Here is a 17,169-nt window from a genome sequence, read left to right as displayed (position 1 = left end):
TAGTAATACTCGGAAGTTGTTTTTTTAACATCGTAGCTGATCCATACAACAAATTCATTTGGTTTACATTTACCCTGTGTTATTGATTGAGGTTTGCCCATTTTAATTAGTCGGTTCAAAAGCATTGGATTGATGAATTTTTTTTTCTAGCGTTTCTCTACAAAGAAATTATTACATCAAAATAGTTTATGAAAATGCATGTTTGTGCTGTAATTGCCCCCACTGAAATCTAAACTTCTTTAAGAGCAATAGCAACAATACAGAAGCAGTGAAAATGGTTTTGGTGTATTTACAAATGGTTTCCAAAGGCTTTCTAAAATGGCTACTGGCTGTCCTTCTTCCTGTCTGAACAGGAAGTGATGCAATTGGTGCAAAATATATACTTTTACAGGCTCTCAGTACTCTTACCTTTTATGAAGGGTGAAGAAAGGTTCAGTTTGAGGCTTGTGTTCTGTGGATGAAAATATATGTAAGTTTATAGTAAAGTAACATTTAAACATATTAAAAGGGGTGGGACTTGAACATCACCTGAGTGTGGGGTAAATGGAAATAACGTCAATCAAAGGCAAAGCTTTCAGAGCAGGGAAGGAGCTCTAGATGGCGGCTGAGCCTTGGGAAGGGTGCCATGGGCTTTCGTCAGACTGGGTCTCTTGCCTGTTTTTCGACATAGAATGCTAGTTTCTGATGACATTTTGAGTCTTTTGGTCGTACGATCGCAGTTTTTACGTAAATATAGGCGTTTTGAGAGGTTTTTGTGCTGTTTTTTGGAGCCGTAGCAGCCGTCTGTGCTAGGGGTGTGCTTGTCGTTGTTTTCCATACAGGGCTCCGGCAGCCATGGCGCGCCTCCATTTTTAGTGCTGCTCGCCTCTTGTCTGTCTGAGGCTGGCAGTGGATGAAAACTGTGAAGGCCTACAAGCGTTTAGAAACCAGTTAGCTTTTTGTAATTTATTAATTTATGGTTATTTTTTACTTCTTATTTTTCATCGAGTCGGATGAAATATTTAAACTTTATTTGAACGAAAGAGAATCTAATAGTTCGTATTTTGACAAGCACCCGTCTTCGCTTCGGATTGACATGTTTACATTGTGTGGTGTTTAATTTACTGATTTTTCTCACGCTTAAATATTATTTTTCTAATGCTTCATCTGATGACGCAGTTAGAATTAACGGCATGCGGCTCGATCCGTGGACTATATTGACAGACACGGTGCATATTCAACTTATTGAAACGACACCTGTCATATTTCCTCGCTGTATTTAAGTATGCGATGTAAATAATGATAATCAAATCTTTCGATTTAATGTCGTTTTGTTTTCTCGTGTCGCACCGTCTGGATTTTTATCTGCCACCTGAGCAAAGGCAATCTTGTGGGACTTGTATAGTTCATGCTTCCTGTTAACTTTTTGACAGTAAATACCTGGACAAAAGATCATCATATTCAGAGTTTCAGGACACTACGATGATGAAGAATAAAAGCAAAAAACAAGAGGATGAAGGATCGACTCAGAGCAATGCATCAAGGTATGATCCCTACACATTTTTACCTTTTTTGCATATCTGCTTTGATTGTTTACCTTGTCAAGCCTGGCTGATTACCCGTATTATTTATGCGACGTGGTTTTGAAGAAGTGCAACACTGTCATGAATGACCTTGCTATTGTTTAATAGCCACACCCTGATTTTTTTCTACCATTTCTTACACTCAATACTGAGGTTTCAGGCCTGTGTTAAGAGAGATCATTACCCCAGAGATGTTACATGTCCACCACAACAAAACTCATTTGTCATGTAATATCCTGCAAATTATCAAATGTTTAATGTCCTGTCGCTATAATGTTATTTGACCTTGTCTTCGTAGTTGCTACTGCAATGCACCATTTTTTTTAAAAAAATCACGTTGTTGTTTCGATTTTATTTTAGAAACAATGGTTTGTTTAATGACACTAAAACATCCAGTTTTTCAAAAAGTGTATTATGTAATACACTGTCATTAAGTCTTGCACCTTAAATCAGTTTGCACCTGGCAATATGTCTCATTTTATATCAGTATCAACTTTTTATTTGAACCTCAAAGTTTTGACAAAGTTTCACTAAATCACATGTCATTATTCTTACTTCTGGCTGCACTTCAGAGTCCTTAATCTCTGAGATTTTAATGATTGTGAATGATTTATCATGTTTCAGAAACTTAGTAAAACTTTTCTATAACTCCATGTGTGCTATGAATTTATGCTCACTTCACAGTATTTCATCATTTCAACCTTCAGTTTTCTTTTTAGGGAGCTATTACTTTAAAGGGCTTTTGTGAAGTGATATGTTTCATATTAAACATTTATCACAACACATTTGTGATATATGGCTACTAGTCTTATTATTCAATCATCTCTCACTGTCAAGCCAAATATTATATTCAGAAATAACCCTTACTTACATCAATGTTGTCTGATAAACTTAAAATATTCATTTATACTAGATACATGTAGGATTGTGTGTCAGTCATTCCTGTTTTACACATGTCTGATGTTTGTGAGTGTTGCAGCAAAACAATGTGCATTTATATTTAAGTACAGTTTATATCTGTGTTACCTGTCAAGGTTTCAAGATTTAAAGGCCTATGGCCAGATGTCTGGATACTGAAATCTTGTCCACATTTTAACAATAATGTCTTCTTTTCTTATTGTAAACATTTTGCAGCTATCTAAACTCTCATATCTCAATCAGTGACAACACATTTTGATCAATAAAGATGTCATCACATCATTTGCATGGTGTCAAGACAATAGAAGAACAACTCTTAAGTGACTGCCTATTTTTTTTTAAGAAAGAAGATCTGTGTATTTATTGTATTAATTACTGCTTAAGTTTTCAGTGTTAGAATTGCTGCCATGTTGTCACAGCAAATAATACAGCCTGATCTCAATAGACTGTTGTGTTTTTAGATAAAGACACAGAGAAGTTTGGATGCTAAATGCAGGTAATCACCCTCACAGCATTTTTACTGACTGTACACTGCAGCAGGTTACATCACACTTGTAGTTTTTTGTGTGATCTTGTGGCAGCCATTTTAGTATTTAAGGCTATGAGTGAAAGATGAGCCCTGCAATGATGACAGTCTTAACTTTTTTCTAAATACTGATAGCTGAGTCCTTTGGGCATTCAGAGCAGCAGAAATGAGCAGCAGAAAAATGTGACTTTGTGTATTATTTTATAAAAACTAAACTGCCATTAACATACTGTCTGAGTCACAAAATGGCCCTTGCTTTGTGTGCCCAGCTTGCTCACTTATCTGTATTAAAGCTCAGCTCAGAACTACACAGAGGAGGAACAGGAAGAGTTTAGGCCTCAGAGTCAGCATACAGCGCTCTGATAGGCTGAATTTACACCTAGCAACATGCCAGCCAATAGTAATTCGAGATTCTGCTTACGTCCCTCCCACTTTTGACCTTCCTTAAAGCGGAAGGAGGCATGTACTTCCGAGTTGGGTCAGTGAAGCAGCACAGGGTGCAGGTTAAAACGGTTATTTTAACAACACAAACAATTAAATAATGTCCTCTCAAACACCTAATTTTCCTTTTAGTTATGTATTTAGTTTTATGTATTTATGCATTTATATGTAGTGTTCTATAGTTTGCACAACATTGTTAAAGTAATTTCAAGCTATTAAATTATATAGATGAAATAACAATAAAGTTTGCATATTATTATAATGTTTAAGAACCCAAAGTACTTACTTTTAACTGAACAACATATAAGGCTTTTTTCCCCATTCATGGTGTAGCTACCAGCACCCCTATGTGTTCAGAAAATGTACTGCATGTAACTACAAAAACATATACATGAACCGTGCCACATTGTTTACATTTGCATTGTTTACTTTAGAATTCAGCAATTCGGCTATTGGACACAAAACCAGTTAATGCACTAAATGAAAACTCAGGCATGTTCTAAAACTGACTTGTCTCTCTTTATTAGGCCTAGGCTGAAGTAAATACAGATGTCAGTGTTTATTAATTGTTTTCTGTATATTGTCACTGAATGAACCACAGTAAATCTGACATGATGATTAGGAATGTTTGTTTTCCTCTTATAATAAACCGGTTAAAACTGAAATCAAAATACGATTAAGTGGTACTCCCACTGGTTTTACAAAGTTTTGCTGCCCTATAGAAGTATTTAGTGACTATGAGCATGTGTAGCTGCCCAGCAATGAACAGTGATACCTGATTTTGTTAAGTTTGGTCCAGCTTTTAGTCACTTTAGTTGTGAAAGCAGGACTCTGTGAACTCTCACCGTAAGAGGATTTATATGCCTTAGAGAAAGAGGTTATTATAAGCTGAGCTGTTAGCTGAGTAAGGAACATGGTGCGTGACGTAACATCGTGTCCATTTGCTCTTGGCAGTAAGTCACAAATTACTCATGCCATCAAGCTCTTTCACTTTGTTCATGCTGTAGTGAGAGCATTTGTGTACTTTAAGTTTGGTTTTAAGACATTTTTAGTTGTTGCCATCATCAAATCACTTTTTTGTTGTATCAGAAGTATGTTTGTGTGTGCCATGCGAAATCAAAAGAGTGAACATATTCTTGTTCCCATAGCAATTCAGCATCAGAAGAATCCAACCACTCTGCATCGGAGTCTGGAAGTCAGTCAGAGAGTGAGCATGGCAGTGAGAGGAGGAGATCCCACAACTCCGAGTCCAACAGCTCCTCAGAGTCAGAGAGTCACTCAGAATCAGAGAGCGGGTCTGCAGGATCCAAATCGCAGCAAACCACAGCAGAAGTCAAAGACAAGCCAGTTAGAAAGCAGGAGCGCCTTGCTGATGTGAAAAAGGTAAAAGGCTCAAAACCTTCAGCAAAGATTTGCGGTGTCCAAACCAGGTTACAGCTCCTGCCCCCTAATAATAGAGATAAGAGTTAAGTGTAATTGGTCTTTTAATGTGGTTATGGAGGTGTGACAATACAGTGCACAATGGTGAAATATGAACTACAAGATAATTTCTGTAGGAGGGAGCTCCCTCTTACTGTCACTTAAAAGAACATCCAAAATAAAAATTCACAGGGTTAAAAAAAAAAAAAAAATAATTGCAGTTTTGTTTTAGTTTTATGTGGGAGCCTACCTGATCTGTCAGCATCCATTAACTAATTAAATTTCATAGGAATGTTACATCACAGAGTTAGTTTGTTTTAGTTCAGTCAATACTACATTTGCCAAAATTAAATGGAAAATGTATTACGTCTACAAGCAAGTGTAAGTAATTATTCTAGGTATTTAGTTTCATTCATACCTATTGTTTAAAGACTAATTACTTACATTTCTTAAATGGAAACACATGCTTTGAAGTTACAGTGTTTTTTTTTTCAATAGTTTTCAGCTTTTCCAGAGCTATAGTGTTATGTTACATTATCATGGTTAGCAACCAAAAAGGATGCTGTGTTGTCCACTGTTTTTGGCAGTTGATCAGTTGTAAGCAGAAAAAGATTTGGCTATATTGAGAACAGATTCAACCAAAAAACACATTGTCCTCCTTGGTAGTAGGGAGGAAAATTAAAACACTTCACACACATTAGAAGCACTTACTAATAGATTTTTAGGGATACAGAATGCCTCATGCTCACTGGCAGTGCATGATCCCTTATTTACAGATGTGGGAGGAACATCCAGACGTTTATGGTGTCCGGAGATCAAATCGCAGCAGACAGGAGCCAGCTCGTTTGAACATCGGAGCTGAGGTATGCATCTTTGAATAAAGTTGGAAGTGTAATGATGAAACGTTAAGGACAATAACTGCAGCATAGCCCGATTTAGGACAATTGCTTGCAGTGGCATCAATTTCTCTAAACAAGCCACTTGCACCATCTAGTGGATATTACACTGCACTGCCACATTTCACATGGAAACACTGAAATGTTGTCTGCTGACGGTTTACAGGGCAGCAGTGACTCTGAGAGTGAAAGCCCTAAAAGAAAGACATCACGGTCTAAGAAAAAAGAGTAAGTAGGAAGGTTGGAATGTGTGAAGATTGTATGATTCTATATATGTAATCTATGTATATATTTTAATAATACGGTGCTGTATAATGTGAAATATTTTTCCTATATCCTGCCATTAGACCCTTTTTGTGTGGTTTTGTGTGTTTTTTTATGCACCTCATGTCTGCCTGTGTCATTCTGTTGTGATCTGTATTCATACTGTGAATCTTATCATTTAATGTGTATTTGTAAATGGGTATCTGTTTGTTTCACAATGGGCTAATTTAGTTTCAGCCACCCAGGTTATGTTCTACCTTTTAAATCTGGTTCGATTGGTCAGATCAGTGACCTATCCCTGATTTTAAATTGGGCTGTGCTGAACACCCTATGGCCAGTATTTAAATGAAATTTTAAATTGGTAACATAGCTGTGATGGGCCTTGAGGGTGAACTTGTGGCATTTCTTTGTTGTAAGAAATATCTGGAAAGATGATGACTCAAATGATGAAGAGGAGGAGGAGGAGGAGGAGGAGGATTCCGACAGTGCAGACAGTGAGCAGGAAGAGAAAAAAGTTAGATCCAGACGACTTCCTGCTAGAAGGTAAGAGTGTAGCGAAGCCTGGCCATCAGACAGCTACCCACTGGTCATTTCCAGATCATTCCATATTGTGTGAGCAGTTGTTTGGTCACATATTTCCCCCTTTCTTTGGTTTTGAGTAGTAGCAATCTGGACGCTGCAGCTTTGTCTAATTGTGAACATTTATTCTAACCTTATTCAATATTGGTGCAATATTTAAGTTCTGCTCTGTGCTGTCTAAAGGCTGTTGGCTGCCCTTAGACATTTAGTTTTGTCAGTCAGCTATTGGAGAGCCAGAAACCAAAATCAGGTGGGAAAAGAATTAACGAACTAGGAGTCATTACTTCAAAGTGAATGTTGTATTTCTGTGCTCAACTCTGTGTTTTACAGACCTCAGGCCAAATCATCAACAAGCAAAAAGCAGCACTCCCAAAAGGGAAGGAAGTCGAGGAAACAGGAGTCGTCAGGAGAGGAAGATGACGATGATGAAGATGACGACGATGATGATGAGGAAGACACTCCAAAGAGGCAAACTCGACGACGGGGTGCCACAAAAGTCAAAAGGTGTTGTCAAAATGTTTTTGACTTTTGAAATTGCATTGCCCGATATATACCTATACTGTTGAAATGTAATTTAACAGGCCATCCTTTTGTTTTTTGTCCCTTTGAAAAGTCATTTTGTGTTATCTGCCTTATAATCATTAAGACTGCTGGCCTTGCTACAGAGGCCTTTTCCAGCGATGTTATGTTAAGATTTGATGCCAAGCTGTTTAAGCTGTTCTGAACAGTCCAGGTCACAAAGATTGTTGCCTTACGTCTTTAGTGATTGTTTAAGAGAAAATGATCCAACATGTAATAAATGTAACTGTTGAAAGTTCTAATGTTTTGTTTAAACAGGTAGTTACCCTACTTTTCTTCTTGTCTTATAGTTACAAAGAGGACCAGCATGACTTTGAGACTGACTCTGATGACCTGATTGAAATGACGGGGGAAGCTTGTGAGGAGCAGCAGGATGATGACAGTGAAACCATCGAAAAAGTTATGGACACTAGGACTAGTAAAAAAGGAGGTGATGCATTTTTTTGCGTGTCTTTAATCTTTTAATTAATTTGAAACCACATTCACTGAAATACGTTCTCTGCAGACTAAAAGACACCACTCTAACCACCTTAAGCAGACTGTTGCATGTGCCTTACTTATTGTTGTTGGTGTTATTCTGTTTTTTCGATGTTAAGATGTAACACTCTTTACAGTGTGTTATTTCGATGGTGTGTTCTGTAGGCCTTAGAGAGCATTGCAATTTCAATTCCTGTGTATGTCTGGTACATATGGTATTGACAGTAAAGCTTGACTTGACTTGATTAATCTTCCTCTAGTCACTGGAGCTACTACTACTGTGTATGCTGTGGAGGAAAACGGGGACCCATGCGAAGGCTTTGACCCTGACAAAGACGAAGGGGAGACTCAGTATCTGATCAAGTGGAAGGGCTGGTCCTACATCCACAACACGTGGGAGAGCATGGACTCTCTCACACAGCAGAAAGTCAAGGGACTGAAGAAACTTGACAACTACAAAAAGAAAAGCGAGGAGCTCAATTCATGGTGAGAATCTCAATCTTTAGTTTGAAAATGTGTGTCTGCACAGGTTTTCAATTCTGGCATGGTTTATAGGTTGAGGAAAGCGTCCCCTGAGGATGTAGAATTCCATAACTGCCAACAGGAGCTCACTGTTGAACTGAGCAAACAGTTTCAGATTGTGGAGCGCATCATATGTAAGTCTTTAGTGATGTTGATTTGTTTGTTTGCACTTAACTTGAACTAAATAAAATGTTATCGTTAACAGCCACAAAGACAGGAAAGACACCAGGATCCTCCGACTTTCCCTGTAAGTCCCTTTTTTGCAGTTTTCACCATCACAGTGTGGAAAGTCGCGTTACGTTTTGTGTATTAATTTGTCTGTTTTTAAAGCTCACAGTCACAAGACACCATCCTCCAATGAACCAGAGTACCTATGCAAATGGATGGGTTTACCTTACTCAGAGTGCAGCTGGGAAGATGGAGCGTTGGTCAGGAAGAAGTTTCAGCGCTGCATTGACAGTTTTATGAGCCGCAACTCCAGCAAAACTGTCCCCTCTAAAGACTGCAAGGTAAACTGAATGTCCTTTTTGGGATATTTTTGATATTGTTTGAGAAAGTATCTCCTCATAAATGAGAAATTATCCCTGTCACTTTAGGTGTTAAAACAAAGACCAAGGTTTGTTGCTCTTAAGAAGCAGCCGTCATATATTGGTGATGAGAATCTTCAACTGAGGGATTATCAGCTGGATGGGTTGAACTGGCTGGCTCACTCCTGGTGCAGGTATTGTACTAAAATTGTCATTATAAGTACAGTAGGTCTGTGTGAAGAAAAGCACCCATCATTCATCCTCTCCTTTCCTCTTTAGGTGCAACAGTGTTATTCTCGCTGACGAGATGGGACTGGGAAAAACCATCCAGACAATCTCCTTCTTGTCTTACCTTTTCCACCAGCATCAGCTCTACGGGCCCTTTATACTGGTGGTACCTCTTTCCACGCTTACCTCCTGGCAGAGGGAGTTTGACACCTGGGCCCCTGACATGAATGTTGTGGTTTACCTTGGCGATGTCATGAGCAGGAAAACAGTAGGTTGAATCGTACTATTGGTTTGTGACATTTCCAGAGCTTGTTTCACACTGTAAATTTGGATTGTTGCTTGTGTTTTGTGCAGATCCGTGACTACGAGTGGGTGAACCATCAAACTAAAAGAATCAGATTCAATGCTCTTCTAACCACTTATGAAATTCTGCTAAAAGATAAGGTAAATGTCAAATGTGATTTTTTCCCTTTCCATTAATGATCACCTATTACTCAGAAAATTAACAGATGTTGTGAACAATTGCATTGGAGGTAAATATTCATGGCGTCACCACATTTGTTTGTCAGAGTTATATTGGAAAATAAGGTGGAAATCTCCTGGCAGACCTGTTTTTTCAATTGTGATGGCCTTTTTTTGTACAAAAAATTGTCTTGTCTTACATTGAGTAAGACAAGTCACTTACATTGTCCTAATATTTAACTTTAGGGGGTGCTTGGGAACATTAACTGGGCATTCTTGGGCGTAGATGAAGCTCACAGGCTGAAAAACGATGACTCTCTGCTCTACAAAACATTAATGGAGTTCAGGTCCAATCACAGACTCCTCATCACCGGCACTCCACTACAGAACTCCCTCAAAGAGCTCTGGTCACTCTTGCATTTCCTCATGCCTGACAAGTAAGTCCTGTTTCACACATTTAGACTTGTCTTGGTCTTAAAAAAAAAAAAGAGAGGTTGTAAGTGTAATACATTGTTGGTGCTACTGCAGATTTGATTCCTGGGATGATTTTGAGGATGAACATGGCAAAGGAAGGGATAATGGTTATCAGAGTCTGCACAAAGTCCTTGAGCCTTTCCTGCTCCGACGTGTCAAGAAAGATGTGGAGAAATCTCTGCCGGCCAAGGTGGAGCAAATCCTCCGCGTCGACATGTCAGCACAGCAAAAACAGTTTTACAAGTACGGTCTAAATTCTGTCCTTTAAAAACGTTTTTACGGCATAGGTCTTTTATGTAGAACACACGTATAGTAGCTTCCCTCTGCTCTGTTAATGTTCGTTGGTTCTGAATATTCTCAGGTGGATTTTAACAAGGAATTACAAAGCCCTTTCTAAAGGCAACCGAGGCAGCTCCTCTGGCTTCCTGAACATTGTAATGGAGCTTAAGAAGTGCTGCAACCATTGTTTCCTCATTAAGCACCCTGAGGAGGTAGATGGAGAAACACAACTGGAACACCTGCAGGTATGTCTCTTTGTGAATCCTCCTCAGCTCCGAGCATCATCTCAGGATAACTTTGCTCTCCAACTGAAACTAAAGGAAAAATGTGGCTGCTCAGCTCTGCTTAACATTTCCTGATTATCACCTTTTTATTGGTTTTAGAATCTTGTGAGGGGCAGTGGGAAGCTGGTTCTGCTGGACAAGCTGTTGACCAGACTCAGAGAAAGGGGAAACAGAGTACTGATCTTCTCTCAGATGGTTCGAATGTTGGACCTTTTGGCTGAATACCTCACTAAAAAACGATACCCATTCCAGGTAAGACTTGCATTTTAAAGCTTCATGTATAAAACAGGAGTAGAGTTTGACAATGTATTTGGGATCTTGTGGGTCACTTTATGACCAAATGGCATGCATAAAGTGTGTAATGTATTGTGTTTGATATATAAATATATATTTGTTTAGTTGCACCAACTTCACCGTGCAGTGTTGATGTTACTGTCTTATACACAGTGATACTCCTACTTTAGTCATGTTCTAACTAGTGCGAGCAGGCTGGCTTCACTTTTTCTGTTTTTATTGGTGTTTACGCTGAAGAGCCTTTTAGGTTGGTTGCACTGGGTGGATTGGACTGTGATGAAGATCAGATATCAGTGTTGATGCACACATACTCCACCAGGCTTAGAGTTCATGTGTTTATTTATATCAACAAGTTATTTTCTGCTGGAGACCAGCTGGAGTCCTGCAAGTCAGAGCGTATGAGTTTGTTTTTGCTGACTTACTCTTTGCTTTTGATTGTTGTGATCCTATAGACATGGAAAGGGGCATGTAGTGTAGGGTGATGCATGGGTTGTAGCAGTTGCCTGCTTGAAAAACGCAGGTTCAGTTGGGGTTTTTCTTCTTTCCCATTAGCGGCTAGACGGTTCCATAAAGGGAGAACTCCGAAAGCAGGCTCTTGACCACTTTAATGCAGAAGGCTCAGAGGTATGTACGGCTTTTTGTTGTGGATATTTAAACTCTGAAAATTTGTTATGTTTAAGATTTTTGTCGAGGGCCAATAAATAAAATGTTATAATCATTTATTTAAATGGTTAATGTATTTATTAATGTTGCAAAGAGGGTCAAATAACATGAATGTGTAACATGAGGGTTTGTTTGCTTTGTTTAAAAGGCCTATTTTACAAATGTTTAATTACAGTGTTTCATGTGGTTTCTAGGACTTTTGCTTCCTGTTATCTACAAGAGCTGGAGGGTTAGGTATTAATTTGGCTTCAGCAGATACTGTAGTCATCTTTGATTCTGACTGGAACCCCCAAAACGACCTGCAAGCGCAGGCACGGGCCCACAGGATCGGCCAGAAGAAACAGGTAATCTATGGCTATACATTTTTTTGTATGATGCTTTTTTATGATATGTTTTATATATTTTGTTATACATTATTTTTGTCTTCGCAGGTAAATATATATCGGCTTGTCACTAAAGGAACAGTGGAGGAGGACATCATTGAGCGGGCAAAGAAGAAGATGGTTTTGGACCATCTTGTCATTCAGAGAATGGACACCACAGGTCGAACTGTTCTGGACAGTAACTCAGGAACCACAAAGTAAAAAGTCTTTGAAAACTAAATGTTTGATCTGATTTTTTGTAAACATTTAAATGCTGAAGCTCTTAACTTTCAACAGTTCAAACCCCTTCAACAAAGAGGAACTGACTGCTATTCTCAAGTTTGGTGCAGAGGAACTTTTCAAAGAGGCAGAAGGAGAAGAGTCTGAGCCTCAGGTGTCACACTAAGTTCACTTATTTCCTAAGAACTGAAAGTGTTTGTAGTATTATTTTTAGAACTAAATCAGTTTCTTTTTGTCTATAGGAAATGGATATTGATGAGATCTTGAGGTTGGCTGAAACAAGAGAAAGTGATCAAGGTTCTAGTGCTACAGATGAACTTCTATCGCAGTTTAAGGTACCTGTGAGCTGTCACGGCATTGATTTGTTAATTTTTTTTTTTTACATGCTCTTTTTTCAGAAAAAATCTTTCAACTAATAATTTCTTTTCTCTTTGTCACTGCAGGTGGCCAATTTCTCCAGTATGGAAGAGAGCACTCCAGAGTTTGAGGAGAAACCCATGCCTGAATGGGATGATATCATTCCTGAGGAGCAACGCCGGAAAATTGAGGAGGAAGAGAAGCAGCGGGAAATGGAGGACATCTTCATGCTGCCCAGAAGCAGGAGCTCTAACAAACGGGTAAGGACGTTTTCATCACTCATGTGTGAGATTCTCTCTCAACTCGGCATGCATAGTCCACATACAGATAAGGGGGAACATTTTCATAGTCTCAATAAACCCCCCTTTTTTATTATATATTCTCTCATACAACAGGGGTACCAAACTGTGATTCTGGCAATACCTGCCTGATTAGAAAGTGTCTAGTAAAACGTAGCAACACAGAAAATGTATGTCTTATGTCACAGATATAATGCTAAGCCTTGGACATATATTGTTTGGATTTTTCTACTGTAGCAAACCACAGTGCTGTGTACTGGTACTGTACATACACACAACAGACTGTTACCTCAAATAAAAAAGTCTCCCAGCAGCTGCTCAGCTTTTGGATGAAGCCACTTTAAGCCATATTTAAAGCATCTCTGTCTTTCAGGCTCAGGCCAATGACAGCGACAGTGACGTCGGTTCTAAGCTGAAGCATCGCTCCTCGGGCTCTGAAAGTGAGACTGACGACAGTGATGATGACAAGAAGCCAAAGAAGAGAGGCCGACCCAGAGCTCGTAAAAACAATGTGGAGGGTTTTACTGATGCAGAGATCCGCAGGTAAATTATCCTTTAAGCTCTACAAATTCAGTTTTTAGTTGGGTTTATATAAGTATTCCACAATATTCATGTTCTGAAACTTATCAACAGGTTCATTAAGGCTTACAAGAAATTTGGAGCTCCACTTGAAAGGTGAGCATATTGTAAAATTGCATTTACATATGTAGAATTTCATTGCCTTAACTCTTCTGGTAAATCATGCAGGTTGGAGGCCATTGCCCGAGACTCAGAGCTAGTGGACAAATCCATTGCTGACCTGAAGAGACTTGGTGAACTGATTCACAGCAGCTGTGTGACTGCAGTGCAGGAGCACGAGGAACATCTCAAAGAGAACCCAGTTGAAGGTGTGTTTTTTTTTTTTGCATGAAACAAAAGAAAAAATATTTCAGGCACAAAATCAATGTTGTTATTTCCAGCTAAAGGTCCTGGGAAGCGACGAGGAATTAACATCAAGATCTCAGGAGTGCAGGTCAATGCAAAGTCCATCATCCAGCATGAGGAAGAGTTTGAGCCACTGCACAAGGCAATGCCCTCCAACCCTGCTGAAAGAAACAAGTAAGAAGGAGCCCAGCCTTTTGTATCAGCATAAAATATTCAGAGATATTCTATACCTGTTTTAAGATTGAATTTAACACTAGCTCTGTTTCTCACAGGTTCAAGCTGGTGTGCAGAGTGAAAGTTGCTCACTTTGATGTTGACTGGGATTTGCAGGATGACATTCACCTCCTGCTTGGAATCTACGAGCACGGCTTTGGCAACTGGGATCAGATCAAGACAGACCCTGACCTTAAACTTGCTGATAAGGCACATATACGTTTACTTCTCAAAAGTCACAAAGCAACTAGAAACATTTCAGAGTCTTAATGGATTTATTCTTTGCGCAGATTCTTCCTGATGACCTGAGCAAGAAGCCTCAGGCCAAGCAGTTACAAGCGAGAGCAGAGTATCTCCTCAAGCTCCTGAAAAAAGAACAGGACAGCACAGATATGTCTAAAACTGGAGATGAGGTATGCTGCTGTTTATCACCAAGCATCTCATCTAGGCTGAAGTTTGCATTTTCCATGTGCACATGAGCTCATTTGGTCTCTTCCTCCAAGGTCAAAGTGAGGAAGAGGAAGCCTGGGGGGAAAAAAGAAAAGATTCTTAAAGACGAGCACGGCAATGACATCTCCTCCCCCCGCCTGTCCGACAACCCATCAGAGGAGGGCGAAGTGAAGGTCAGTTGCAATATGTCTCCTGTTGTTTTAGAACAGTAAGCTCATGTGGTATTCTAAAAAACATGAAGGCAGCTTTTCTACTGTATTAATTTTCTTTCTGTACCTGTTTTAAGTATAATTTACTCATTTGTAGATCTTCTGCTAAAAATCAGAGCAGTGGGGAAAAAACAGTGTAGCTCTGTTTTTTAAAGAGTAACACGAGAACCAAACTAGTACAATCCTTAAGCTTAACCTCACTGTGTGACCTGCTGTGATTTTTTTTTTTATTTGTCAGGATGATGGAACAGACAAGTCCCCTATCAAGAAGAGGCAAAAGAAAAAGGATAACAAAGAGAACAAAGAAAAACAGGGAACTCCAAAAAAGGATGGGGACAAGGAAAAAAGAGGTTCCAAGCCCAGAAAAGAGAAGGTATTTCACAACGGTCCTGACCTTATTATAGTCTATATGCTGTTTTTTTTCGTCAGCCTGTTGTCATCCAATGTAGTGACTGGAAGATGTGGTAAATTGTCTGTTTTTCCTTTCAGGCTAAAGGGGCCAAAGGGAAGAAGACTCAGGGTCCAGTTCACATCACAGCAGGATCTGAACCCGTTCCCATTGAAGGAAAGGAAGATGATGAACTCGACCAGGAGACTTTCAGTATTGTAAGCTTCTGCTTATAATTTAGCCAGACAGTTTTTTTCAGATCTGATGCTTTGTGCACAGCATTCCAATAATTTGATCTTTTTCTGTGTTTAGTGTAAGGAACGCATGAGGCCGGTGAAAAAGGCCTTGAAGCAGCTGGACAAACCAGATGAGGGTCTCTCTGACCAGGAACAGCTCCAGCACACACGCACATGCCTGCTAAAGATTGGAGACCGAATCACAGAGTGCCTTAAAGCTTACAGTGACCCAGAACAAGTCAAAATATGGCGAAGGTAAGGTATTATTTTTGTGAAATGATACTTTGCCTATTTCATGCTGCTAATAATTGTGGGTTTTTTTGTTGCAGAAACCTCTGGATTTTTGTGTCTAAGTTTACAGAGTTTGGCGCAAGGAAGCTTCACAAGCTTTACAAAATGGCACAGAAGAAGCGCTCACATGAAGAAGAGGTAAGCTTGTGACTTGTTGGGGAGTGAACGCAATCTGATATATGTGGCATGCACTGATTTTATCCTGTGACGTTACCAGAAAGAGCAGAAGAAGAAGGAGGATCCTTCAGGAAGAGGAAAGTCCTTCAGACCGGAGGCCTCTGGTTCCAGTCGAGACTCCACAGGTCAACCATCCAAAACTGGATCTCACTCGATTCAGCCAGGATCCCATGGACACCACAGAGAAGCATACAACACAGCAAGCAAGCGGCACTTTAGCAATGATGGTAAAAATGAATCCAGGTTCATTTAAAAAGCAGATGTTTGTCAGATCACTCTTGAAGGTATATCAATCATTTTATCACAGATCGAGGAGACTGGCAGAGGGACCGTAAATACAACTACCCAAGTAACAGCAACCAGTCGTGGCAGGGAGACCGGCATCATCCGTATGATGCTCATCGATATAAGGATCACTATAATGATCGACGTCCGCATGGAGACTCATATCGTAGCTCTGGCGGTTACCGTAACAACAGCTCTCCTCGAAAAAGACCATATGAGCAGTACAGCAATGACCGGGACCACAGGGGTCACCGACCCTATTATGACAGGTGAGTTCTGATAAACAGAGCGAGAGGAGTTACTTGAGAAATTATTTCCGGTTAAAAAAAAAACAAAAAACAAAAAAAAAACACCAACTCGAAAAAGAAATACATAGTTAATAAAAGGGAGGGAGTGGTAACCTCAAATGTTTTATATTTCAGGCATCTGGATCCTAAAAGGAGACGTCCGGATGAATTCCGTCCCAACTACCACCAGGGAAGGGAAGCCCCTCTTCAGGACTTCAGGAGGATGCCAGATCACAGACCACCAGGTCCACCTGGGCCGGAACACTACAACAGGCCCTTCCACCCTGACAAACCTCCTCCACTGCTGGACCCTCGCTCCCCGCAGGCTCAGAAGTCTCCTCAGGACTCCCGCTCTCCTCTCGAGCGGCCTGTAGAGCCCAACATAATGGCAGATCCAAACTGGAACAACAGGAAGACCTAGAGTAGTCTCCCAGGTAGGCAGGCTGAGGAACTCATCTTTTGTGTTGAATCCAGGGTTTAAGCCACATCCTGCTGCTGATTGACAAGTCTGGACTCACCAAGTATAAGCTCACAGTTGAAAAGGGAATCAATGAGCACCCTCTTTACCAGCAAACACCAAACTCTTTCCCCCAGTGGCTGTGGCTGCAAAGGATCTGTGCTGCGATGGAAGGTTTCCTTTAAAAAAACAAAAAACAAAACAAAGACATGCATCTATTTAAATAAACTGGCTCATCAACTCATCATGGCAAAACTGAGTGGAACACTTAGAGATACTTAGTCCCATGGACTATTATTATATGAGGAAAATTTAGGATACATGAACTAATGACTGATCACAATCCTAAAAGTGCCTGAAGGTTTTGGCCTTTTGAATGGTAAATGTATGGGATTATTCCCAAAGGAACCATGACATGGACATTTTTTCTTTTTTTTTTGTGCTTGGGGTGGGGGGGAGGGGGGTAGCTTTAATGATGTCATTAGAAAAGATTAGAAGTAATGTGTTATCATCTGCACCTTTGAAATGTTTATCTTAAACATGTAGCTGAACGGAATCATGCTGAATCATGGAGTTTCACCATGTGATGGGGATTATCTG

General features: G+C 39.8%; 1 protein-coding gene across 1 annotated transcript; it reads left to right on the top strand.

The window, feature by feature from the left end:
- Nucleotides 1-157: 157 nt before the first annotated feature.
- Nucleotides 158-16,533, top strand: chd2 (chromodomain helicase DNA binding protein 2). The gene is made up of 38 exons (XM_028432063.1): nt 158-1,523; nt 4,596-4,830; nt 5,643-5,729; nt 5,929-5,990; nt 6,444-6,569; nt 6,936-7,109; nt 7,475-7,614; nt 7,922-8,147; nt 8,217-8,317; nt 8,389-8,430; nt 8,514-8,692; nt 8,780-8,904; nt 8,990-9,206; nt 9,293-9,382; nt 9,647-9,837; nt 9,929-10,117; nt 10,236-10,398; nt 10,537-10,689; nt 11,284-11,355; nt 11,589-11,738; nt 11,826-11,974; nt 12,054-12,150; nt 12,239-12,331; nt 12,440-12,613; nt 13,026-13,195; nt 13,286-13,327; nt 13,400-13,539; nt 13,612-13,750; nt 13,849-13,999; nt 14,080-14,202; nt 14,293-14,412; nt 14,687-14,821; nt 14,938-15,054; nt 15,149-15,327; nt 15,402-15,501; nt 15,581-15,767; nt 15,848-16,094; nt 16,248-16,533. Exons 1-38 carry the CDS (start codon nt 1,462-1,464, stop codon nt 16,531-16,533), a joined length of 5,433 nt encoding a protein of 1,810 aa, XP_028287864.1. The 5' UTR covers nt 158-1,461.
- Nucleotides 16,534-17,169: the final 636 nt, after the last annotated feature.

This window comes from Parambassis ranga, chromosome 19 (genome assembly GCF_900634625.1).
Source record: "Parambassis ranga chromosome 19, fParRan2.1, whole genome shotgun sequence".
Lineage (NCBI taxonomy): Eukaryota > Metazoa > Chordata > Actinopteri > Ambassidae > Parambassis > Parambassis ranga.
The sequence above is the reverse complement of the archived record's forward strand: the minus strand, read 5'-3'. Positions and strand labels throughout refer to the sequence as shown.

What these genes read in the sequence shown, in the direction of transcription:
- chd2 (XM_028432063.1), top strand. Translation starts at nt 1,462, where the DNA reads ATGATGAAGAATAAAAGCAAAAAACAAGAGGATGAAGGATCGACTCAG. An exon ending in GCAGGAGCTCTAACAAACGG is followed by an intron (nt 12,614 to 13,025) that starts GTAAGGACGTTT and finishes TCTGTCTTTCAG; the next exon opens with GCTCAGGCCAATGACAGCGA. An exon ending in CACCGACCCTATTATGACAG is followed by an intron (nt 16,095 to 16,247) that starts GTGAGTTCTGAT and finishes TTTATATTTCAG; the next exon opens with GCATCTGGATCCTAAAAGGA.